The sequence below is a fragment of the Lactuca sativa genome, chromosome 9 (genome assembly GCF_002870075.4).
Source record: "Lactuca sativa cultivar Salinas chromosome 9, Lsat_Salinas_v11, whole genome shotgun sequence".
NCBI classification, from domain to species: domain Eukaryota; kingdom Viridiplantae; phylum Streptophyta; class Magnoliopsida; order Asterales; family Asteraceae; genus Lactuca; species Lactuca sativa.
In genome coordinates, this window is record NC_056631.2 from 220134115 (window position 1) to 220159741 (window position 25627).

The 25627-nt window shown below is 41.9% G+C and overlaps 1 protein-coding gene and 1 long non-coding RNA gene across 2 annotated transcripts; one reads left to right on the forward strand and one right to left on the reverse strand.

Moving 5' to 3' along the window:
• Nucleotides 1-3488: 3488 nt before the first annotated feature.
• Nucleotides 3489-4106, reverse strand: LOC111879000 (uncharacterized). The gene is made up of 2 exons (XR_002845990.3): nucleotides 3969-4106; nucleotides 3489-3900 (listed from the first exon to the last, which is right to left on the reverse strand). It is a non-coding gene; the product is annotated as an uncharacterized LOC111879000 (long non-coding RNA).
• A 530-nt stretch (nucleotides 4107-4636) lies between these two features.
• On the forward strand, nucleotides 4637-25536 carry LOC111878998 (MACPF domain-containing protein At4g24290). Its single transcript, XM_023875466.2, has 7 exons — nucleotides 4637-4924; nucleotides 5124-5362; nucleotides 6004-6181; nucleotides 6261-6323; nucleotides 24133-24319; nucleotides 24399-24565; nucleotides 24653-25536. Exons 1-7 carry the CDS (start codon nucleotides 4637-4639, stop codon nucleotides 25286-25288), a joined length of 1758 nt encoding a protein of 585 aa, XP_023731234.1. The 3' UTR covers nucleotides 25289-25536.
• Nucleotides 25537-25627: the final 91 nt, after the last annotated feature.

Genomic DNA, 25627 nt, shown 5'->3' on the forward strand with positions numbered 1-25627 from the left:
ATTGTACTTATATTTTTGTGTTTTGTCCTTCAAATTTTATTTTATATATATATATATATATATATATATATATATATATATATATATATATATATATATATATATATATATATATATATATATATATATATATATATATATATATATATATTTGAAAAGAAGATGATATCATAATTAGAATGTTAACTATTGGTGCTTTCAATTTGTTTATGTGTGTGTTTGTGTTTGAATATGTTATTATCAATGTTATTTTAATTTATCAATCGTGTAGTTTCAATATTGTACTTATATTTTTGTGTTTTGTCTTTCAAATTTTAAATTATATCACATTTTTTTAAATAAAATTATCTAAAATATTAATTTTAGATAATGACGGTAACATTACCAATAACACATCTAATGTTGTATTTAAAGAAGTATTTGGAAATTTATGATTTATAACAATTATTTAGAATATGCTATTACTAATTTTTAGTACTTTGAGGCCAGTTACATACTTATTTATGTAAAAGTATTACTTTAATAATTGTTTAATTTCATAAGTTGATATTAATTTTTTTAATAAACCCGCGTAATACACGGGTCTTACACCTAGTAATCAATCAATACGAGACACCAGAATTTTAGCGTGGAAAACCCCTCAAAACAAGAGTAAAAACCACAGGACTACTAAAGCCGCTTCAAATCCACTATCACCAATATTTGAGCAATACAAAGTCTTCTCTAAATGTACTAGAGTCATACAATAAGCATCAAACACTTGGAACAAATAACTTCAAGTGTTTGGAATCAAATGAGCAAAGACAAAGAAGAATATCACCAAAAAGGGGCTGCTGTCCAGCAGCTAACAAATGCAGTGATTCCCGAGCCTCTAGAATGGATCTGGAGAATTCAACCGTTGGATATGAAGGAATTAATGTCAGGAAGCCACTATCCGAAAATCAAAGAAAATGGACCGTTGGATCTTCGGGAATTTACCGATCACTGCAGGTGTATCTTCAAAAACGGGAAAAAAATAAAAGAAAAAAGAAAAAGAAACCCTCTCTTTTGCTCTTACTCTGTCTATTTGGTGGCTGAGAATTTGTGCATCATATCAAAACATTAGGGAAACAATATATATATATATATATATATATATATATATATATATATATATATATATATATATATATATATATATATATATATATGGGTTAAAGTTAAGTTGGGCTATCTACTCATGGGCTAAAAACTCCCATAAAAAACCCAACAAGATCATCTAGAAATCTGAATCTTCAATTCCTTTTCCAGTCCACGAATCGAAGTTTATGGGCCCTGCAGAGACTTTGGAAGCTATTGAAGTTTGTGGACACAACGCGGGGACCACCAAGATATCCCAGGGTATTGGGTTGTCATAGGGGCTAGACTTGTTGTGGACAAGGAAAATATTTCTCTTCGGGTCAAGTACTTTTTGCCTCAAATCAATGTTAGCTGTTGAAGAAGTGGCACATAATCATTAGGTGATGTTTTAGGTCATTTTGATCTCGTGTTTGGAGATGCCATGGCAATATAATGTTTTCATGAGTACCAAGCTAAAAAATTTCATCACTAGTGAAATGAAATGATGTTGAAGTAAGTTTTAAAAGTTCTTGGATCGTAAAGAACTCTACTAAAAGATTTTTGGGGTGTCCTGATTTAACTTCTAGATACACATATACACTTCTTCAAATCCAAAATTTTCAGATAGGTTGCAAATTTATGCTTCTATTTGATAGGAGTTGAAGAAGTACTGCAAAATTTTCAAGTGCTTTGATGAAGAATTAACAATTCAAATGTACATATATATGTCTTGAAATGCACTTGCAGCAAAAGGACAAGAACAAGTCACAGTTGGGTTGCAGGAGCACAAGTTTTGAAAAACCCTTCAAAACTAAAAGTACACCAAAAAATTAATTTTAAGACATCACTTGTAGTGCATAGTGTACTCTATATTAACAAAGGGAGGGGGTAGGCATTGGCCCACTCATATAAAATTAAGGTTATATATATATATATATATATATATATATATATATATATATATATATATATATATATATATATATATATATATATATATATATATATATATATTTGTTAAATGAAAGGAATTAGGGTTGTCATATAGCCTATTCCATTCAAAACTTGACATTAGTTGAAGGTAATACATTATTGTCTATATCGATTACACACCATTTTAGATTATTTTAATGATGTAAGACAACATCATGTACAACTTAAATAAAAAATTTATTTAAGAATGCATATATAATTACATTTTGTTATCGTTTGAAGAATTTTTCCACTTGTTCATATTTTGTATATTATTTGGCATATCCTAAAACAAAATCTATAGCCACTAACAAAGGTATACAAGTCATATCATACAAGCCATAGTTATTACAAAATTCCTAATTCTTTGTATTCCTTGGCTTTTAATAATTGCCAACCCCACGGTTTATCAACCATATGTGTCTATTGTTAACATACTAATTGACTAGCATCAAACAAGCCTCAATTAGCTAAATTCCTATCTTGTACATCTTCTTGATGTTTTCATAGTTCATTTATAATGTTCTTAAGTTCAATTGCCAGCCACACAGTAGCTTGGAATTGACTTGATATTCGTAGTCCTATCCACATTCACTATGGTCAGTTTTGAAAATTCTTTTATGATGAACCTAGTCGGTTTGAAAAACTCTTGACAAGAAAATTGTTCAGCTTAGGATGATGGACCCTAGTTGAAATGTGAAAAACCCTTTAATTTACTAAACAATCTTATCAATTTCAAATAACATGAAATTTTCCTTTAATGGAATGATCATTAAAACATTTGCATGAATATATTAAGTATCACCATATTTTGTTGTCAACTTGTCATCGTAAGTATATTAGTTAATCCTCCTTCACTTTTATGCTCAATTTCAGCAGTCATAAATTTAATTTTCAGAAGCAGTTTGAACTTAATGAGGTATTTTGGAATCATGTTTTATGATGCACATATTTTCCAAGATAGCTGTAGGAATAAATTGATGTAATCTTTTCAAACTGATTTGGTATTATCAAAGTAATTCAACAAAAGGCAAACCCAATTTCATGACTTCATATCCATAGATAAGAAAACCTGTTACAGTTAACTCATTCCAAATTCCAACTATAAATAAGGAAACCTAATTATATAGATTTAAACTCAATGTGTTACTACATGTTTTGAAATTCTAGTAGCTAGAATCATGTTCATATGCCTGACAAATGACAACAGCTACATTATATTTATAGGATCGAATTATTCTTATCAGATATACCTCTTCACCATTATTGATTTGGAACCCTTTGCAAAGAATAGAGTAGAGTTCCTTCTTTGTTTTCCATTGCACACTCTCTTTTCACCACCTGAGTATGTTTTTGTTACAAATTGTATAGCTGTAAATAGATTTGATAGATAGATTTGTAACAGAATAGGAAGAAGATGAAAGAAATGATGCTGATGTATTGATATATAGAATCAAAATGAAGAATGTTCCACAATCATAAGATTGCCCAGGGATAAACGTAAGCCCTCTCTCACTGAATAAATAATCAGGAGCCAATTACAATGCAAAGGAAATACTTGACATCTCTCACAGAAATATTCCCTCTATTTATTAGCTTCTCTCCCTGAACAGACTTCTAGCCACCTTCCTTTTCTACCCCTTTGTTGATTTCCTTTTCTACCCTTTTGTCCCTCTTGGAAAAAACCTGTAATAACCTGGGCTTTTCCTTCCGAATCATTGTAGCATCACATTTGTATCAGTCTTCATACTCAATTGGCAACTTTTGTTCCCAATATGTGTCTGGCTCTGGCATATCCACCTCCTCATCCTCTAACACTTGATGATCCACCTGTAATTAAGCTTACACATAAACAAAATGATCTAAATGGATAAACCAGAAGTTGTTGGTTGGCTTACTCTCTCGATGGGCTGGAATTTGATTCCTGCAATGCCCTCGGCAATCAAAACTAATATCAAAATCAGCATATGTCTTGATGCTAGTAAACTGATACATTTCAGTCATGAATCAAAAGTAATATCAAAATCAGCACTTGTCTTTCAGTTCGATTTTAAGATGTTGAGTCTCTCCAGAAAGGCCTCATTTATTTGTTGATCAGATCGTAACTATGAAATTTAAATCGAAATGATGGAAGCAATTGCAATTGCAAGTGCAGGCCATGAAATTGTGTGGGTAAGGTGAGATATAATGATCGCACATAATTGCATAGTATGTAAGTCAACGTGTTGAATAGTCAACACTTTTTTGCTCTCTTGATGTTGAGTTGTGGACAATAACAATAACAAGTTGCAGTGACAACGATGACAAGTTTTGGTAGAGGCAGAGATGAGAATGGGGCCAGCGGTGGTCGCCGGTGTGAGAGAGTAATGTTATCAAATCCCCTGAATCTGAATCACTCCGTAGATCTCACATCCAGCTCTACCATCTAGGGTGTGTATCTTGAATGGAATCATCAAAACAAGGTTTAGGAAGTGTTACAGAAGAATTGATCGTCGCCAGCACCCGTTGTGGTTGAGATGCAATAGTAAATTAACTTGGTATTCATTTTGAGAAATTGAAGTTATTAATGGCGCTTAAGCTTCCAGCTGCTGAAGCTGCAAATGTTGCGATTCAGTCAATTGGATGTGGTTATGATATCTCGTTAGATCTGAGGCTTAATTATCGCATGCGTCGTTATCATTCAGATATTGGTTCTAATCCATATAGAAATTGCCGTTTGATAGAAATTGAGGAAGATGAAGGTAGAGATATTGTGCTTCCTGGTGGGCTTCTACTTCTCAATGTTCCCGAATCCATCAAATGTCATGAAAGCGAGCATACACGACTTCATTCTGATGTTCTTTCTTTTCCGCAGGTATGGATTATGGAAAGTTTTACTGTTTTTGTGCTTTGACAAATCTTCTTTTCAGTATCTACAATCCGTATGTAACGTGTATAAAAAGAAAACAACATTAATTGCTATGCAACTGTTTGAGCATGAAAAATGTAATTGGTTGGTAAGTTTCTGGTTTTTTTTTTTTTTTTTTTTTTTTTTTTTTTTTTTTTTATGCAAGATGTCGGAGCAATTCAATCAGGAATTATCATTATCCGGCAAAATTCCTTCAGGCCTCTTCAATTATGTGTTTGATTTTTCTGGAAATTGGAAGAAAGATGCATCAAGTACTAAAACCCTAGCTTTTGATGGTGTTTTCATCTCTTTGTACACGGTTGCATTAGAAGAATCACACATGGTTCTTTGTGATCACGTCAAGAAAGCTGTTCCATCTTCATGGGAGCCTGCTTTGTTAGCAAGGTGAGGTGGAGACCTTTTCAATTTTCATACCCTTAAATCTTTCAATGCTAGAGATTGTTCCCTTTCTTGCATCAAGATTTTGAGAAGCTAATATCAAGAAATAGCAATGTACTTGCATTGATTTGATTATTATCGCATCTTCCTTTTATTTCTTTCTATTGTAACGTTGTATTTTAATCGATCCACCCAATTATATAGCAATGCCATTCAACTACAAATGAAATTTTCACTGCTATAATTAGGTAAGAAAATAAGTTATGGTACAATGTAATTCCTATGTGTTCTTTATTTATTTACCTTCATATCTTATATTGTTTGTGTGTGTCAATCAGATACCTAAACAATAATTGGGTATTAGAAAAAAAAGAATTACAATGCCTTAATAATGGGAAGTCAATTTCTGAATGGTCAATTGGTAGACTTTTACTTCATCTTGTGCAAAATGTTAAACGCACACACACACACACCTCACTGAAACACATCATACCATTATATTGTGATTTGTGCAAGTCTAAGACCATTAACATAAAGTTACAGCAATCCCCTATGAAGAGCCTTTAAATTTGTATTTGTGTTGTAAGTCTATTATAAATTCTGATAAAAGTATTTATTTATCTTCCTTGTTCTGTTTATTCTTCTAGGTTTATCGAAAAATATGGCACTCATGTAATTGTGGGTGTAAAAATGGGTGGAAAAGATGTGATATATATGAAACAACAGCATACATCATCCCTTGAGCCTGCTGATGTACAGAAAAAGTTAAAGGAAATGGCAGACAAGAGATTTTTGGACTCTAAACAGATTTCACAAAATGACAAGGTACTTTTGTTATTTGTAGTTTATTATTTACACGGTTTATTATTTTCTTTATTTATCTATTTATTATTTTTTTCTACAGTATGACATCACACATCTAAGATCTGCAGACTTAGACACCTCTAGCTCTTATTCTTACAAGGAGGTATTCTCTTGAAGAAATATTGTTCTATGATATAATTGAATTTCTATCATGTGTCTTAAGGTTAAATGCAAAAAAATTCTGAAAAAATCAAAGTTCTTAAATTTTAATTCTCTACAAAATGAGCACAATTATGAAAATTTATAAAAAATTATTATTTTTTTATTTTTTAATATTCATAAAAAAACCCAGAACTGTTTTTCCAAAAATAAAAAAAAAAAAAAAATTAAGAAATACTTCTACTCACTATACTAGTGACTTTGTAAAAAGAATTTTTAAAAAATAAAGTATGTTAAACATAATATGATCCAAACAGAGATGATTCAAAATATTTATGATTCAAAAATATTATAATTAACATATTTATGATCATTAAATTGTTATGATCTAAAAATATGTTGATTCAAATATTTTATTATCCTTAATTATTATATATTTTATGATTCAAAATTAAATGATTCAAAAAATATAATGATCCAAATATTGTATTAAACTAAAACTTTATTTAATTATATATATTATGATCCAAAATCATATGATTCATAAATGATATGATCCAAATTACGATTATTCAAAATGATATGATACAAAATTTTATGATTCAAAAGAACATCTTTTTTTACAAAAAACATTTAAAAAAACTTTAAAAAGTTCTTTTTAAAAAAACAATAAAAACAAAAAATAAAAAAAAAACTTAAAAATCGAATATACTATTACCTAAAAAAGTTTTTTTTAATTAAAAAAAATAAAAAATAAAAGAAAAATGAAAAAGAAAAAGAAAAGAAAAACACATTTAAATGACGTTCCATGAACGTTCGTCGCACATGATTATTCTCTCTAGTCCGTATTATGTTCCATGGACGTTCGTCGCGTTTGAACGTGTCACGACCAAGTAAATGAGTTTGACGTTTGTACAATTAACGAAATGATTGGTGGAGAATAGTATTTGCGGTTCCTATCGGATCTGAACCTTTTATATATATATATATATATATATATATATATATATATATATATATATATATATATATATATATATATATATATATAAGACTAGATAATATTAGTACATGGACTAGATTGTAACTATATGTATTATATATATCCCTTGTATATGTTACGCATGATAATAAGAAATATACAAATTTACCAAATCTTATTTGGTATCAGAGCTAGGCATTCTCGGCCTCTCTAGGGTTAAAACCATTGCCGACAATTCCAAAAAAAACACACAACCACACAGGTCGATCTTCACAATTCATTGATCATGGCGACTATCATAGCCTTCTCCACAACCAAGAAAACCTCACACAACTCCCATAAGTTTCCATTTACTTTTTCTCCTACCGATTATGGTTTTTGGAAGACAATGATCCAACCGTTTCTCGTTACCAACAATCTCTTTGGATATGTCGATGCTACTATATCGTGTCCAGCTTCAACTTTACCGGCAGCAGAAAAAGCCACCACCACTGATCCCCAACCAAACCCGTCTTATGTTGCTTGGATAGCCAATGATGTACACATACATATGCTTCTTTTTTCTACTATCTCTGAAGCTTCCTATCTCCATGCACAAGGTACAAAATCCAAGGGTGTATGGCTTTCCTTACAACGAGCCTATGCTCCTCAATCATCCTCTCGAGATCTCAGAACACAGCTTCTTAAACTCGAGATGAAGCCTGATGAAACAGTCTCCAACTATCTCTTACATGCTCAAGAGTATACTGATGCACTTTCCAACATTAGTGAACCGGTTAAAGAAAAAGATATTGTCATGCTTGTGATTTGAAGTCTTCGTGAAGAATACAATGGACTAAAGTCCAACCTTCTTGCTTGACAAACCCCCACCTCCTTCCAAGACCTTAATGACCTCCTTGTTGATCATGACTTCATGATTAGGAAAACCACCCCCAATGTGGCCCATGTTCAGGCATTTGCTACCACCACCGCCAACCGGTCCACCTCCACCGCAACTACCTTACCAACTGATCAATTGCAAGCTCTTCAATAGCTTCTCAATCAACTTGGTTTACAACTAAACTTATCCCCTTCCTTAAGCCCTCAGGCGTTCTACACTGCCCGCCCTCTAGCTTCTCAGGGTCGCAGACCCAACAGCAGACGAGGCCGGGGCAGCCTCTCACACTCATAAGGGGGTACCCGGTCTCAATTCCCTTGGGCTTCTACACAAAATATAGTTTTTAGCATATATAATCGGTATGGGCACATTCTTTCCCAATTTCCTACCCGAGATCCTAATACCATGCGTACTCGCTCACAGTCCACTACCAACTTTGCAAAAAATCGATCTCATACTACTACATGGCTCCCTGCTCAAGCAACCATGTGTAACGCCCCAAAATTCAAGAATAAAAATTTCTTTTAATAAAACTTTACTTTAAGCAAATTCATCATTTCAAAAACATAAACAGAGTATTAGTTTCCAAAATACATGTTCGTTATTAGAGTAAACATTCCCAGGCTGTCTAAACTATTGTGTGTGCCATGCGATCACCCCGAGCTCTTCCCTCCGCTACCGGAAGTACCTGAAACCAAAACTGAAAACCGTAAGCACGAACCTTAGTGAGTTCCCCACCCTACCACATACCATGCATAACCACGTACTGCACATACTGGGCCACGCCCGTTATCCTGGGCCTCGCCCACTCCCTCGGGCCTCGCCCGCTACAACGGCCCCGCCGCTCCAGGCCTCACCTGGCTTCGAGCCCCGCTCGGATACATATCTGTTTCACTTAGGCCTCGCCTGTCACAGGGCCTCGCCCACTAACATATAATAGCACGTAAACATATCACATCACATCACATAATCTAAACACATACTAACGGATCTTGTCCTAAGGCCTCGCCTATCTCTGGGCCCCGCCCTTGTCCTGCTACTGACGAGTCATGGAACCCCGTCCATACTCCTGTTGATAGTGAGGTACGGGCCCAGCCCACCCTCACTCCTTCCCTAACTTGGGCCTCGCCCCTGCTCTGCTGCTATTGAGACGTGGAACACCATCCACACTCTGCTATTGGTGAGATACGGGACCTCGCCCACACTCACCTCCCTACCAGGCACATACAAGCATCACACAAACAACAAGTATAAACTATCACATAAACCATTCCTTGGGCACCCGCCCTCTATCATTGGACCTCGTCCCGAATATCATACTAGCATACTGTGCCTAGGGCTAACCCCCGGGTCTTCTACTCATAACTACATGGGCCGGCATTGTGGCCGTAGACCCATTCATACAAAGGGAAACTCACCTACACTGACTGATCTGGCTGATGAACCCACTAGCTGCTGCACGGCAACTCTCTGAACTTCAGCTCCACTCGCTCCCCGAACTACCAATATCAATACAACACTGAGTCTAACTAACCCCCGACAGACAACCAAGTCAACTCTGGTCAAAGTCAACCTCCCAGGTCAACCCTACTCGCCGAGTCACCCTATTGACTCGCCGAGTTCATATGTTCAGAGCCCTTCTATTCGCGACTCGACTCGTCGAGTCAGTCCATGACTCGTCGAGTCTACCGATTACCGAGTCCTGACCTATCCAACTCACCGAGTCTCCATTCGACTCACTGATTCGAGTCTCAACTCGAAGGGTTTGGGGTTTCGCGACTGACTCGCTGAGTCTAAGAACAGACTCGCCGAGTCCAGGACAACCTTCAATAGACTCGCCGAGTTGTTCATCCAACTCGCTGAGTTCCTACCCAACTTCATCTGACTCGACGAGCTGTTCATCCCACTCGTCGAGTTCCTCCAAATCTTCATGCTACTCGCCGAGTCCACTCAAAGGACTTGTCGAGTCCATTCAGATCTCCATACATGCAGAGGACTTTTGAGTCATGCATGGACTCCAAACTGTAGATCTACCCTTCCCAAGCCCATTCCTCACGTAAAGTTGCAAACTTTACGTGTAGAGAAGGAGATCTAGGCAAAATACACCATAAACTAGGGTTTAAGGCAAGGAGGCTCCATAATCAACTCAAGGGCTGAAACTTTATGCTTCCCAAGACCAAAATCGGCTTAGATCTGAAGTAGCAACTCCAGATCCGGCTTCTAACTCAAATGGGCAACTAATCATGGCTAAAAAGCCCCAAAACTCACAACCAAAATAGATCTAAGGGAAGGAAATTACTTAATACCTTCAATACCTCAGAAAGGCTCCACAAACTCCAGATCTGAAGCCAATCCTTGAAGCTTCACTGATTCCCCTCTTTCTTCTTCCTTCAAATCACCCAAAAATGGCTTGGAAGCTTGAATGCACAACAATGGAGGCTTAGTGAAACGACCCAAAAATACGACCCAAAAATTTCGTTTTTAATACCATCAAAACTATAATCAGAGTATCATATAGATAAACCATGCGTGATATGTCCCAAAAGATAATAAAGTACTGTGCGGAAAATGTAACATGCTATATCCAAAACAACAACTAAATCAAAACCAACTAAAGCTGAAACGGTGGTGTGTGCGATGCCGTCATCCAGAGCTCTTCCCTTTGCTTGCGGAAGTACCTGAAACCAAAACTGAAACTGTAAGCATGAAGCTTAGTGAGCTCCCCCAACTTACCACATACCATACAACAACATATAAACACATATTGGGCCTTACCCACTGCATCGGGTCGGGACCCGGAAAACTGCATCGGACCGAAGTCCGGAACTGACTGGGACCTTGTCCCCTGCATCGGACCGAAGTCCGGAACTAACTGCATCGGACCGAAGTCCGGAACGGACTGCATCGGACCGAAGTCCGGAACTAACTACATCGGACCGAAGTCCGGAACTAACTGGGACCATGTCCCCTGCATCGGACCGAGGTCCGGGACTGACTGCACATAGTATAGCATATCATAACAATTTATACTGCATACTGCATCGGGCCGTGGCCCGGAACATAACACATACACATAGCACATAAAACATGTCTGAACCACGAAGGCATCAACATACTAACTACTACATCGGACCGAAGTCTGGAAACTACTATTAACTGGACGGGCCGGCATTGTGGCCTTAGACCCGCCCCTATGGGAAGGAAACTCACCTCGTAAGCTAGCGGATGAGAGTGCGGCTCGGAAAGCTAACGGCTGCTGCTCCTGAATCTCCTCGGCTACGAATCCATAAACACACTCAATCAATCACTAGCACTACACTCAGGGTAAAATGACTCTTTTACCCTTGGTCAAAGTTGACTTACTCAGGGCTGACTCGCCGAGTCGGGATACCCGACTCGCCGAGTCCTAGACTCTCCGCTCAACTCTTACCAGCTGTCACTCGTCGAGTGTGGCATCGACTCGACGAGTATCCTCTGGATCCAAAAACTCAGATGATCTTCATCCGACTCGCCGAGTCAGATGAACAGACTCGACGAGTTGTTCTTAATCCTCAAGGAGATTGCCTTGGACTCGCCGAGTTGTATGAACAACTCGCCGAGTCCCTCCATTACAGAGTCTACTCTTAACTCGCTGAGTCCACTCCCTAACTCACCTCGGACACTCGACACTGAAGAAACTGAAGAATTCGGGACTCGCGACCTGACTCGTCGAGTCGTTCCTCCGACTCGCCGAGTCGCCGCCATGCAACATATTTTTACTCGATTTCTCTTGAATCCAACACATGCAAATGATAGATCTAGGTCCATTAAGCTGTTTTACCACGTAAAGTTTCCAACTTTACGTGCACAACCACATGAATGAGGGAAATAAGACTAAAATATGCACAATAAGGGTAGATCCATGGCTAATAAGCAATGTAACTCCAAAAAGACAGTGGATCTGGACTCTTCAACACCCCAGCACTCAGATCCAAAGGTATATCGGCTCAATAACACAATCAAGCAAGCATAAAGCTTGGAACAAGCATCAAATAGCCCTTAAAAGAGCTCTAATGGAAGTTTAAGCATGAAACCAGAAGAGAACTCCGAAAATACCTCAATAAGTTCACACTTGGTCTTGGATCTTGGCACTAGAACTCGTTTCCTTGCTTCCTTCTTCTTCTCCTTCTTCACCCCTTCACAAAATGGAACAAGATCACTTATAAGCTCACAAGAGGAAGGTTTAGGGTTTCTCACAGTGCTCTCAGGGGGGGGGGGGGGGAAAGTGACGAGATGGAGGCTATAATGGGGTTTAAATAGTGAGCAAACCCGGGGAGTTAGGGTTTCACCCAGACGGACGGACTCGCCGAGTCCAGGATATGGACTCGCCGAGTCGCCGGCTCCCGCGTGCACAAGATGCGCGTCCTGACTCGGCGAGTCAGGCTAGAACTCGCCGAGTCCCTCTTGAAAACTTAGCCCAATCAAATTAATTAACATACCGGAAACGGGTCGTTACAATTCTCCCCCACTTGTTTCAGACTTCGTCCTCGAAGTCTGCTACGGCTGGACCTGCGAATAACTCCGGGTAGTGCGTTCTCATTTTTTCTTCAGCCTCCCATGTCCATTCAGACCCCTTCCGATGCTGCCACTGCACCTTTAACAGCTGAATTACCTTGTTCCTCAAGGTCTTGGTCTTCCGTTCCAAAATTGCTATCGGCTTCTCGATATAATTCAAGCCGCTATCGACCTGGATATCCTCCAAAGGAACGACCGCTGCCTCGTCCACTAGACACTTCCTCAACTGCGACACGTGGAAGGTGTTGTGTATCAAACTGAGCTCCGCAGGAAGATCTAACCGGTAAGCAACCCGACCCACCCGGGCCAAAACCCTGAAAGGACCAATAAATCTGGGGCCCAATTTGCCCCTCTTCCGGAACCTGATGACACCTTTCCAAGGTGAGACTTTCAGAAGAACCATGTCTCCTACCTGGAACTCCAAGTCTGAACGCCTCTTGTCGGCGTAGCTCTTCTGCCGACTCTGCGCAGTCTGCAGTCTACTACGGACCTGCTGGATCAGTTCCGTCGTCTTGAGCACCACTTCAGTGCTCCCCATAACCCGCTGACCGACCTCACCCCAACAAATCGGGGTCCTGCACTTCCTGCCATATAACATCTCAAAAGGAGGTCGATCAATGCTCGCATGATAGCTGTTGTTATACGAGAATTCCGCTAAAGGAAGATACGTATCCCAACAGCCCCCAAAATCCAGGACGCATGCCCTAAGCATGTCCTCGAGAGTCTGAATCGTCCTCTCGCTCTGCCCGTCAGTCTGAGGATGAAAAGCGGTGCTGAAATGGAGACGAGTACCCATCTCGTCGTGAAACCGCTTCCAGAATCTGGACGTGAAGCGAACATCTCGGTCCGACACTACCGATACCGGCACTCCATGACGTGCCACAATCTCTCGCACATAGATATCGGCTAACCTTTCCGCCGATATACTCTCCTGGATCGGAATAAAATGGGCACTCTTCGCCAGCCGATCCACCACTACCCATATCGAATCTACTCCATGTGCGGTCCTGGGAAGTTTGGTGATAAAATCCATGGTGATGTCCTCCCATTTCCACACGGGAATATCCAACGGCTGCATCTTGCCGTGAGGTCTCTGGTGCTCCGCCTTGACCTTCCGGCAGGTCAAGCACCTCTCAACGTACCAAGCGACGTCCCGCTTCATGCAGGGCCACCAATAATCAGGTCGAAGATCTCGATACATCTTCGTCGCCCCTGGATGGATAGAAAATCGAGACTTATGAGCCTCGTCCATCAATACCTGCCGTACCCCACCCCAGTACGGTACCCACACCCTACCATGAAGCGTCATCAAACCCCGACTGTCGTAGTCGAACGAAGCTACTCGACCCACTATCCTCTCGCACTTCTGCCTCTCCTCCTTGAGACCCTCCATCTGAGCCTCCTTGATCCGCTCCAACAAAGGAGTGATTACCGTCATCCTCATACACAAATCCCTGATAGGGGCCGCCGACACCTTGCGGCTCAGGGCATCGGCCACCACGTTGGCCTTCCCTGGATGATACAGGATCTCACAGTCATAGTCCTTCAGCACGTCCAACCATCTCCTCTGTCTCATATTCAAACTCGGCTGATCCATAAGGTATCGTAAACTCTTGTGGTCCGTGTAGATAGTACAGCGGACCCCATACAGGTAATGCCTCCAAATCTTGAGGGCAAATACAACTGCCCCCAGCTCCAAGTCGTGGGTAGGATAATTAGCCTCGTGAGGCTTCAACTGTCTCGAAGCATAAGCCACCACATGGCCTCGCTGCATCAACACTGCTCCCATACCCGTGATCGAAGCATCACAATAGACCACGAAATCCTCAACACCCTCTGGCAAGGTAAGGATCGGAGCCTCGCACAATCTCTGCCTGAGAGTCTCGAACGCCGCCTGCTGCTCAGGCCCCCAACGAAAAACTACCGACTTCTTGGTTAGTCGGGTGAGCGGCACTGCTATCTTGGAGAAATCCTGAATAAACCTCCGGTAATACCCTGCCAATCCTAGGAAGCTCCGAATCTCAGATGGAGACCTCGGGACCTCCCACTGCATCACGGCCTTAATCTTGGCCGGGTCAACCAAAATACCCTTCTGATTAACGAGATGCCCAAGAAACTGCACCTCGCGTAACCAGAACTCGCACTTGGAGAACTTAGCGAACAGTCTCTCCCTCCTCAAAGTCTCCAACACCTCCCGCAGGTGCTCCTCGTGCTGACCCTGCGTCTTGGAATACACCAAGATGTCATCGATGAACACTATCACTGACCGATCCAGCATCGGCCTACACACGCGGTTCATGAGATCCATGAACGCGGCTGGGGCATTGGTGAGCCCAAATGGCATCACCACAAACTCATAATGACCATACCGGGTCCTGAAAGCAGTCTTCTGTACATCCTCATCCCTGACCCTCATCTGGTGGTAACCGGAGCGTAGGTCGATCTTGGAGAACCAAGACGCTCCCTGGAGCTGATCAAACAAGTCATCTATCCTCGGAAGTGGGTAACGGTTCTTCACCGTTACCTTGTTCAACTCCCGGTAATCAATACACATCCGATGCGACCCGTCTTTCTTCCTCACAAATAAGATCGGAGCTCCCCAAGGCGAACTGCTCGGTCGAATGAAACCCTTGTCTAACAGCTCCTGAAGCTGTGTAGACAACTCCTGCATCTCAGGGGGAGCAAGTCGATATGGTGCTTTGGCTATCGGAGCCGCACCAGGAACCAGGTCGATCCTGAACTCAACCTGCCTCTCAGGAGGTATCCCCGGCAAATCCTCGGGAAACACATCCGGGTAATCTCGAACAATAGGAACATCATCGATCGTCGTCTTGCCCTTATCCCGGGCATCCAAGACGTAGGCTACGTAACCGGCGCAACCCTGCTGAACGTAGCGTCTCGCCCTAGCGGCAGAGCAGAAGGTCAACCCTCGCTGGGGCCTCTCGCCCTGAACCACTATCTCTCCCCCACTGGGAGTGCGAACCCTCACTAGCTGAAGCTCACAATCAATCACCGCCCCATTGGGGCTTAGCCAATCCATTCCCACAATAACTTTATTCCCGCGCAGGGGAATCGGAACCAAATCCACTGAAAACTGCTCCTCAAATATCTGAAGGGAACACCCTCTATATACTTTGTCGACCCTCACGGTCCTATCATCTGCTATCTCCACCTCTAACGGACAATCCAGTTCCCCCGGAGCTCTGCTAAATCTCTTGCTAAGCGCAAGCGATACAAATGATCGGGTGGCCCCCGAGTCAAACAATACCAAAGCAGAGATGCCGTTCACCGAGAACGACCCTAAATAAAGCGTACCATCAAATAATATTCAAACGATATATTAATAATTAAGAGATGAAAGAAATATACATACCCGTCACCACATCAAGAGTCGCTCGCGCCTCCTCTGCTGTCATCTGAAATGCCCTGCTCTTCGCCACCGGCGCATCAGCTCGGCCCTGACGGCCATCCGTGATCCTCAAAGTAGCAGGGGCGGGTGCATGCACCTTCCTTGCTGCAGCTAAACTGGGACACTGGGACCTTTTGTGTCCCCTCTGATTGCACTGAAAGCAAATCAGATCCGATGCTGTAACCGTAGTGGCAGGGGCCGTACAATCCCTACTCATATGCCCGATCCGTCCGCACTTGTAGCAGCCGGAACTCCCTGCCTTGCACGCCCCCTCGTGCAACCTCCCACACTTGCCACATCGACCGTGGCTCTGCTGACCCCTGGACCTGTGATCTGAAACCTTGGGCTTTTTGCCCACACTGCCTGCACCCGAAACCGCCTCCGGTTTCCTCTTCCTCTCCATCTCGAGATCAATCTCCCTCTCTCTGGCTCTAGCAATCATGTCGTCCAGTGTTTTGCAATTGGACCGGCTCACAAACATACGAATGTCGCTCCGCAACATCTCGTGATAACGGGCCTTCTTCATCTCCTCGTCTGCTGCATACTGAGGAACAAGAAGGGCCCGCTCCCTGAACTTGGCGGTGATCTCCGCCACTGTCTCGGTAGTCTGGGTAAGATCCTGGAACTCCCTGGCTAACTGTTGCACCTCAATGACCGGTGCGAACTCCGCTCTGAACCTGGTAGAAAAATCAGCCCAGGTCATGGCATCCAATGCCGCATCATCCTCGATGGTATGTCCTACCTCCTCCCACCAGTCACGTGCCCTGTCCTTCAGGAGACAGGACGCCAATCTGACCTTGTCCCCCTCGGGACATCTGCTAGTGCGGAACGCGTTGGCCACATCCGCCAACCACCTGGTACTCGCTATGGGGTCCCGAGCCCCGTGGTAGTCAGGAGCCCCGCACGCCCTGAACTCCCTGAAAGTGAGTGTGCGCGACCCCATCACGGCCGCCATCTCAGTACGGAAGGTACTCAGTCTCTCATCCATCATCTCCAAAATGCCCTCCTTGATCGAACCGAAGATCACAGGAGTCTGCTCAAGTATGATGCGAGTAATCTCAGAAGAAAGGAACTCTCTGGTCTGCTCATCCATCTGTCCGACCTCCGGGTCGGATCCCGATCCTGATCCTCCTCCGGCATCTGAACTGCCGGCTGCTGGCCTCGGACGCAAAACTACCATTCTGAAACATATCATAGCAACATCAGAACATTGAAATATTTCAAGGGATCATAATACGACTACTAGCTTCCTGGTCTAATCTTGGCCTTCCTTGATTCGAGTACGGATCCTCTGTTTCCAGTAGTATGGGCCCCTACTACCTTCCACATCTATCCGTACTTTCCTCAAGAACTGCCTCGACTTCCCCAAGTCACTTCTACCGCTGCTATTTTCTGCTACTCTCACCCTAGGCTTGCCCTAGAGAAAACTCGAGCTCAATACGACTGGTCCTCAGCTGCTGTAGGTCTCCTTGCACTGCCAGTTAGCCATCACCTGAACACCATCACATGTGATGAGGGTCGGATAATCCTTCAAGTAAAAGATCCGTCCCTACAACGGTTGGACTCAAACAAGAGCTGCGCAGTAGGGCCAGTTCCAGCACTCTGGGATTATTCAAACCTGATTACATGTGGTGTGACGTGTCCACCTAATGGCTAACTCCCATTACTCGGAATCCCACTAAGCACAAAGCAAGCAGCATTCGGACAAGGGAAACAGACTCACGCAAGCTATTCTTATAACAAGAAATTGCACTAGCATAGGATGCTAAGCTCACACTATCAGGCATAACCTAAACAGGCTATCCTACTGCTGTCTACTCAATTCTAGCATGCAATATTCATAGAGCTGTAACACATAAGCAGGCACATAAGGCATTCTCCTACACCCTTAGCCCTATTCTAGCATGCTGTTCTACTAAACTGAAATTGAACAAATAACTTGTATGGGTAATTTGGGAGTACTTACTTGAGCTCGGTTGACCGCATGCACACACCTCTATCTTAAAACAATTCTTTTCCTTCTAAGTGTTCTCAAAATTCTTTTGTAAAAACATTTTATTAAAAATCTTTTATTTCCCCTTAGTTTGAGTTCAGATACACCCGAGAGTGTATCCGAATCCCTCAAACCAGGGCTCTGATACCAACTTGAAACGACCCAAAAATACGACCCAAAAATTTCGTTTTTAATACCATCAAAACTATAATCAGAGTATCATATAGATAAACCATGCGTGATATGTCCCAAAAGATAATAAAGTACTGTGCGGAAAATGTAACATGCTATATCCAAAACAACAACTAAATCAAAACCAACTAAAGCTGAAACGGTGGTGTGTGCGATGCCGTCATCCAGAGCTCTTCCCTTTGCTTGCGGAAGTACCTGAAACCAAAACTGAAACTGTAAGCATGAAGCTTAGTGAGCTCCCCCAACTTACCACATACCATACAACAACATATAAACACATATTGGGCCTTGCCCACTGCATCGGGTCGGGACCCGGAAAACTGCATCGGACCGAAGTCCGGAACTGACTGGGACCTTGTCCCCTGCATCGGACCGAAGTCCGGAACTAACTGCATCGGACCGAAGTCCGGAACGGACTGCATCGGACCGAAGTCCGGAACTAACTACATCGGACCGAAGTCCGGAACTAACTGGGACCGTGTCCCCTGCATCGGACCGAGGTCCGGGACTGACTGCACATAGTATAGCATATCATAACAATTTATACTGCATACTGCATCGGGCCGTGGCCCGGAACATAACACATACACATAGCACATAAAACATGTCTGAACCACGAAGGCATCAACATACTAACTACTACATCGGACCGAAGTCTGGAAACTACTATTAACTGGACGGGCCGGCATTGTGGCCTTAGACCCGCCCCTACGGGAAGGAAACTCACCTCGTAAGCTAGCGGATGAGAGTGCGGCTCGGAAAGCTAACGGCTGCTGCTCCTGAATCTCCTCGGCTACAAATCCATAAACACACTCAATCAATCACTAGCACTACACTCAGGGTAAAATGACTCTTTTACCCTTGGTCAAAGTTGACTTACTCAGGGCTGACTCGCCGAGTCGGGATACCCGACTCGCCGAGTCCTAGACTCTCCGCTCAACTCTTACCAGCTGTCACTCGTCGAGTGTGGCATCGACTCGACGAGTATCCTCTGGATCCAAAAACTCAGATGATCTTCATCCGACTCGCCGAGTCAGATGAACAGACTCGACGAGTTGTTCTTAATCCTCAAGGAGATTGCCTTGGACTCGCCGAGTTGTATGAACAACTCGCCGAGTCCCTCCATTACAGAGTCTACTCTTAACTCGCTGAGTCCACTCCCTAACTCACCTCGGACACTCGACACTGAAGAAACTGAAGAATTCGGGACTCGCGACCTGACTCGTCGAGTCGTTCCTCCGACTCGCCGAGTCGCCGCCATGCAACATATTTTTACTCGATTTCTCTTGAATCCAACACATGCAAATGATAGATCTAGGTCCATTAAGCTGTTTTACCACGTAAAGTTTCCAACTTTACGTGCACAACCACATGAATGAGGGAAATAAGACTAAAATATGCACAATAAGGGTAGATCCATGGCTAATAAGCAATGTAACTCCAAAAAGACAGTGGATCTGGACTCTTCAACACCCCAGCACTCAGATCCAAAGGTATATCGGCTCAATAACACAATCAAGCAAGCATAAAGCTTGGAACAAGCATCAAATAGCCCTTAAAAGAGCTCTAATGGAAGTTTAAGCATGAAACCAGAAGAGAACTCCGAAAATACCTCAATAAGTTCACACTTGGTCTTGGATCTTGGCACTAGAACTCGTTTCCTTGCTTCCTTCTTCTTCTCCTTCTTCACCCCTTCACAAAATGGAACAAGATCACTTATAAGCTCACAAGAGGAAGGTTTAGGGTTTCTCACAGTGCTCTCAGGGGGGGGGGGGAAAGTGACGAGATGGAGGCTATAATGGGGTTTAAATAGTGAGCAAACCCGGGGAGTTAGGGTTTCACCCAGACGGACGGACTCGCCGAGTCCAGGATATGGACTCGCCGAGTCGCCGGCTCCCGCGTGCACAAGATGCGCGTCCTGACTCGGCGAGTCAGGCTAGAACTCGCCGAGTCCCTCTTGAAAACTTAGCCCAATCAAATTAATTAACATACCGGAAACGGGTCGTTACACTTAGGGTTCGCTTTCTGAATGAGGGAGGCTCTAAGGAACCCTAATGGAGAGAATAAGGAGCTTAAATAGCGCCCAAAGTCCCGGATTTAGGGTTTTCCTCGCACAGACCAGACTCGCCAAGTCCACTTGGCTGACTCGCCGAGTTGGTCACTTACACCTCGATCCGGATCCCGCTCGGACTCGCCGAGTCGCCCCTAAAAATTAGGGTTTTCTTTCCTTTCTTGGCCTTCAAAACTTTGGGTGTTACACCATGTATCTCACGATCTCTCCTCACTAGACAGTAACACACTTTACTTTCGTGAGGATGCTTTTCATGTTGGCAATGATATGGTTTTACCTATTCTTCATATTTGTTCTACTCATTTTTATTCACCCTCAAAAACGTTTTCATTATCTAATACTCTTCATGTTCCCAAAATAAAAACGAATCTTCTTTCTGTTCAAAAGTTTTGTGTAGACAATAATGTTTTCTTTGAATTTCACTCGTCTTTTTTTGTTGTCACGATCAATATTACCAAAATTACCCTCTTCATGGGTCCAAATGACAATGGGCTCTACTCCATCCGTCTTCCTTCCTTCCAGCATCTTCCCAAAGTTGCATACACTACTTTTAGAGCTTCTTCTGATATTTGGCATCAACGGATGGGGCACCCTCATTAACAACTTTTGAATTTATGTGTTCTAAAATTTGTTTTCCTGTTTCTAGCAAATCTTCAGGTTCTTTTTGTAATTTGTGTCATATTGGGAAATCTTCAAAACTTCATTTATCTACTTCAAGTTTTAATAGTAAACATCTTTTAGATCTTGTTGTTTGCGATGTCTGGGATCTGGCCTCAGTTACCTCATCTGATGGTCATACATATTTCTTGCTTTGCGTGGATGATTTTTCTCATTTTATGTGGATCTTTCTTGTTAAACTCAAGTCTGATGTTTTTGATGTATTTAAACAATTTCTTGTTGTGACTGAACGACAATTCTCTACAAAAATCAAGGTTGTTTAAACTGACTGGGGTGGTGAATTTTGTAAGCTTCACAATTTCTTCAATCCCTTAGCATTGTTCATTGCCTCTCTTGCCCTCATACAAGTGAACAAAATGGCTTAGTTGAGAGGCGACATTGCCATGTAGTCGAAACCGGCTTGACCTTACTTGCTCAATCGAGGGTTCCAAATACTTATTGCCACTTTTCATTTGACATGACAATCTATCTAATAAATAGGATGCGCTCTTGTGTCACTTCCCATGTCTCACCATTTGAGACTATCTTTAAGCGTAATCCGGATTTCTCCTTTCTTAAAGTGTTTGGGTGCCGATGCTTCTCTCATCTATGACCCTACAATTAACACAAAATGGATTTTTGGTCCATTGCTTGTATTTTTCTTGGTTACAGCTCATCTCATCATGGGTACCAGTGCCTTGATCCTACTACATGCAAGTTATACATATGTCGACATGTACGGTTTCATGAAACTTCATTCCATTTTTTAGCATGTAAACCTGTACCGCCTGAAACACCTCCACATGATCCTTATGTGTCCACTTATCCATTCACTACTATACCTGACCATGACCCTCCAACCCCAACCTTACCCTAGGCTGAGCCTTTTCGCACCTATGAACGTCGACGGCGATGTGTTCCTGTTCACACCAGTGCATCAACAGTAAAAAATGAGGCCACATCCGCCTCCCCCACGGCCCAAATAGTGCCTCCTACCATCCAAACAAACCCTACCGAGGCCCAACCAGATCCTAACGCAACCCATCTGATGTTCGGTCTCGCCCAACAAATTTGCGTCCAAACCCAAAATAGGTGCAATACTTTACACCTTCGACCTTCCATGCATCCACTACTTTCGAACAGGAGCCCACAACTTTCTTTGATGCAGTTAAACATCCTCGGTGGCAACAAGCAATGGCTAGTAAGTATGTCTCTCTTATTCGCAATGGGACTTGGACGCTTGTTCCTCCTAAGCCTAACTCTAACATTGTTGATTGCAAGTGGGTTTATAAAATTAAACGCGATCAGATTGGCTCAATTACACGCTACAAAGCTCGTCTTGTTGCTAAAGGTTTTCATCAACATCCTGGGATTGACTATCATGATATGTTTAACCCGGTTGTCAAATTTACCACTGTTCGGGTTGTTCGTTCTCTTGCGGTCTCAAACAAATGGCCACTCAGACAACTGGATGTTAAAAATGTCTTCCGTCATGGTGATCTCCACGAGACAGTTACTTGTGCCAACCTCTAGGTTTTGTTGATTCACACAATCCCATTCATGTTTGTTTACTTCATAAGTCGTTATATGGGCTGAAACAAGCCCCATGTGCCTGGTTCCGTCGTCTGTCTCGTGCTCTACATACCCTTGGCTTTAAAGGATCTTACACAGATTCCTCTCTTTTCATACTCTCAACTAAGCGTACATAGGTTTATATGTTTGTTTATTTTGATGATATTATAATTACTGGTAATAATCTGGGGGCTATTGATTGCATTATTCAGAGTCTTAGTTAGACTTTTGCCCTTCAAGACATGGGAGCTCTCTCATATTTCCTTGGTGTTTCGGCTAACTATTTTGGCACTGATCTTTTTCTATCTCAGCATATATATTATACATCTTACAACATACAGGTCTTACTGATGCCAAACCTGCTAGCACTCCTCTCCCTATGGGCAGCTCTCTCACTCTTGGTGACTACTCTTGGTGACTGTGCTCTTTTTGCTTTGATATCGTCAAATAGTTGGTGCACTACAATATGTTACTTTATCCCGCCCGGATATTACTATGTAGTCAAAAAAGTTTGTCAGTTCATGCATTCCCAACTGTTAACCACTCATCGGCGATTAAAAGAATTCTATGATATCTTAAAGGCACTAGCACTTTCGGTTTGTGTCTCACGCCTTCACACGACACTACCATTGATGCTTATGGTGATGGTCACTCTCCTTTGCTAACTGCCTACTCCGATGCTGACTAGGTTGGGTGCCCGGATGACCGTCGATCCACCAGGGGATATGGTATCTATCTTGGTATGAATCTTGTTTCATGGTCAGCAAGTAAACAGAAGACTGTCTCTCGCTCATCCACCGAGGCTGAATACAAAGCTCTCGCCAATACTATTACTAATATTACGTGACTTGAAGCTTTACTATGAGAACTATGCATTCTAGTTATGACGTCACCAGTTCTATGGTGTGACAATCTTGGTGCCACCTACTTGTCTGCTAATCCTGACTTTCATGCTCGTACAAACATGTTGATGCTGATTTCCATTTTGTTAGAGAGAAGGTTGCAACGAAGCATCTCTCAGTTCAGTTTATATCTACAAACGATCAGATTGCTGCCATATTTACCAAACCATTATCTTCACAATGATTTGAGGGGTTACACTCCAAGCTTAATGTTTGTACCCGACATTAGCTTACGCGGGGGGGGGGGGGGGGGGGGGGGGGGTATTAGACAAGATAATATTAGTACAGGGACTAGATTGTAACTATATGTATTATATATATCCCTTGTATATGTTAGGCATGATACTAAGAAATATACATATTTACCAAATTATATATATATATATATATATATATATATATATATATATATATTAAGTATGATTAACTGATTAAGTTTTGGATCACTATAGTGTCATACACATACAAAGCAGTTTAAAAGTTATAATTTGGTAAAATTTTCAAAGTATAATTTCCTACCAAGAAAAAGATTATATCGTTGCTTTCTCTTGCATTTAGCTCTTTGTCTTATATTTATACCATTGTTTGTTTCAATTATTTGCAGCATCTTTTAAGCATTTGCAGAAGGAGAGGTGGGAGTGATGACAGGAACCTAAAACATAACGAGTGGTTACAAACCGTACAATCAGAACCAGATGTAATCACAATGTCCTTTGTTCCAATAAGCTTGTTGCTAAAGGGTGTTATGGGAAGTGGATTCTTAAGTCATGCCATAAATCTTTATTTACGCTGTGAGCAAATGACCGTTTTACCCTTCTACCTATATTTCGTCGATTCAGTTCAAAATTGTAAGTTTAAGGTTCTTTACAGATAAACCTCCATTTGAAGACCTTCCTCAGTTTCTGGACTTCCAGCTACCGACACAGTGGGCCCCTGTATTCGGTTTGTTGTCTCGTGGTCCACAACATGAGCAGCGAAGTGTGACATCTTTACAGTTCAGCTTTTTTGGGACCAAGCTCTACGTGAACACCTATCCTGTAAATTCCTAATCTTGGAACTAAATTCCTGTTTCGATGACCGAAAATTACTTTCTGATCTTTTTTTTTTTTTTTTTTTCTACATAGGTCGATGTAGGTAAGAGGCCTGTAACAGGCCTCCGACTTTCCCTCAATTGTGAAAGAAACAATCAGTTAGAGATCCATCTCCAGCACCTCTCCGCCGTCCCAAAATTCGTCCAACTAGAAGACTCCGTAACCGAAATCCTCAATTTCGATTCCCACGATCATAAAGACTACGAAAAGGTCCAAGCGAAAAATTTCGACCATGTTTGCACAGCCACTGTCGAGTCTGAAGACGAATTCGCAATCGTAACCGGGGCCCAGTTACATGTCGGGGATCACGGGTCTAAAAAAGTCCTCTTCCTACGCCTCCACTTCTCAAAACTACATGGTTGCATCGCAAATAGGAATCCGGAATGGGAAGTGTCTCCGGTTCAGAAACTGGATTCTTCAATTTCTTTCATGGAGGTGGTCTACGCACGACAATTTCAAGTCCCGCATGCCCCACTTCACGAACCGAAATTTGTGGGCCCGACGGAGACAATGCAGAAACTATTGAAGTTTGTGGACACAACGGAGATGAAGCGGGGCCCGCAAGATAGCCCAGGGTATTGGGTTGTCATAGGGGCTAGACTTGTTGTGGATAAGGGAAAGATTTCTCTTCGAGTCAAGTACGCTTTGCCTCAGATGTTAACCCGATGAAGAAGTGGCAATTAATCGATCATTAGGTGATATACTTTTAGATCGTTTTAAACGCCATCCATATCAACTAAACGCGTTTTTTATAATTTCTATGGAAAACTGAAAATAAAAACTTAACTTTATTTATTAGACACGTTTTTTTTTTTAGAAAAAGTGTAACCTAATAGAAATTTAACAATTAAACTTGCAACTATATGCATGCATTTTGAGATTCAAGATAAAGAAAGATGTAAGGAAGTTTGAGACAAGCCTTATCCAAGGTATGAAATGAGCCAACAATGTGAAATCGGCTAAACACCAACATTTTTTTAATGTTTTTTAATAGGCATATATACACTC

Bases quoted from the DNA above. Each gene is read 5' to 3' on its own strand.
- LOC111878998 (XM_023875466.2), top strand. From the start codon at position 4,637: ATGGCGCTTAAGCTTCCAGCTGCTGAAGCTGCAAATGTTGCGATTCAG. The intron at 4,925-5,123 runs GTATGGATTATG...TTTTTATGCAAG, and splicing joins ATGTTCTTTCTTTTCCGCAG to ATGTCGGAGCAATTCAATCA. The intron at 6,182-6,260 runs GTACTTTTGTTA...TTTTTTCTACAG, and splicing joins AGATTTCACAAAATGACAAG to TATGACATCACACATCTAAG.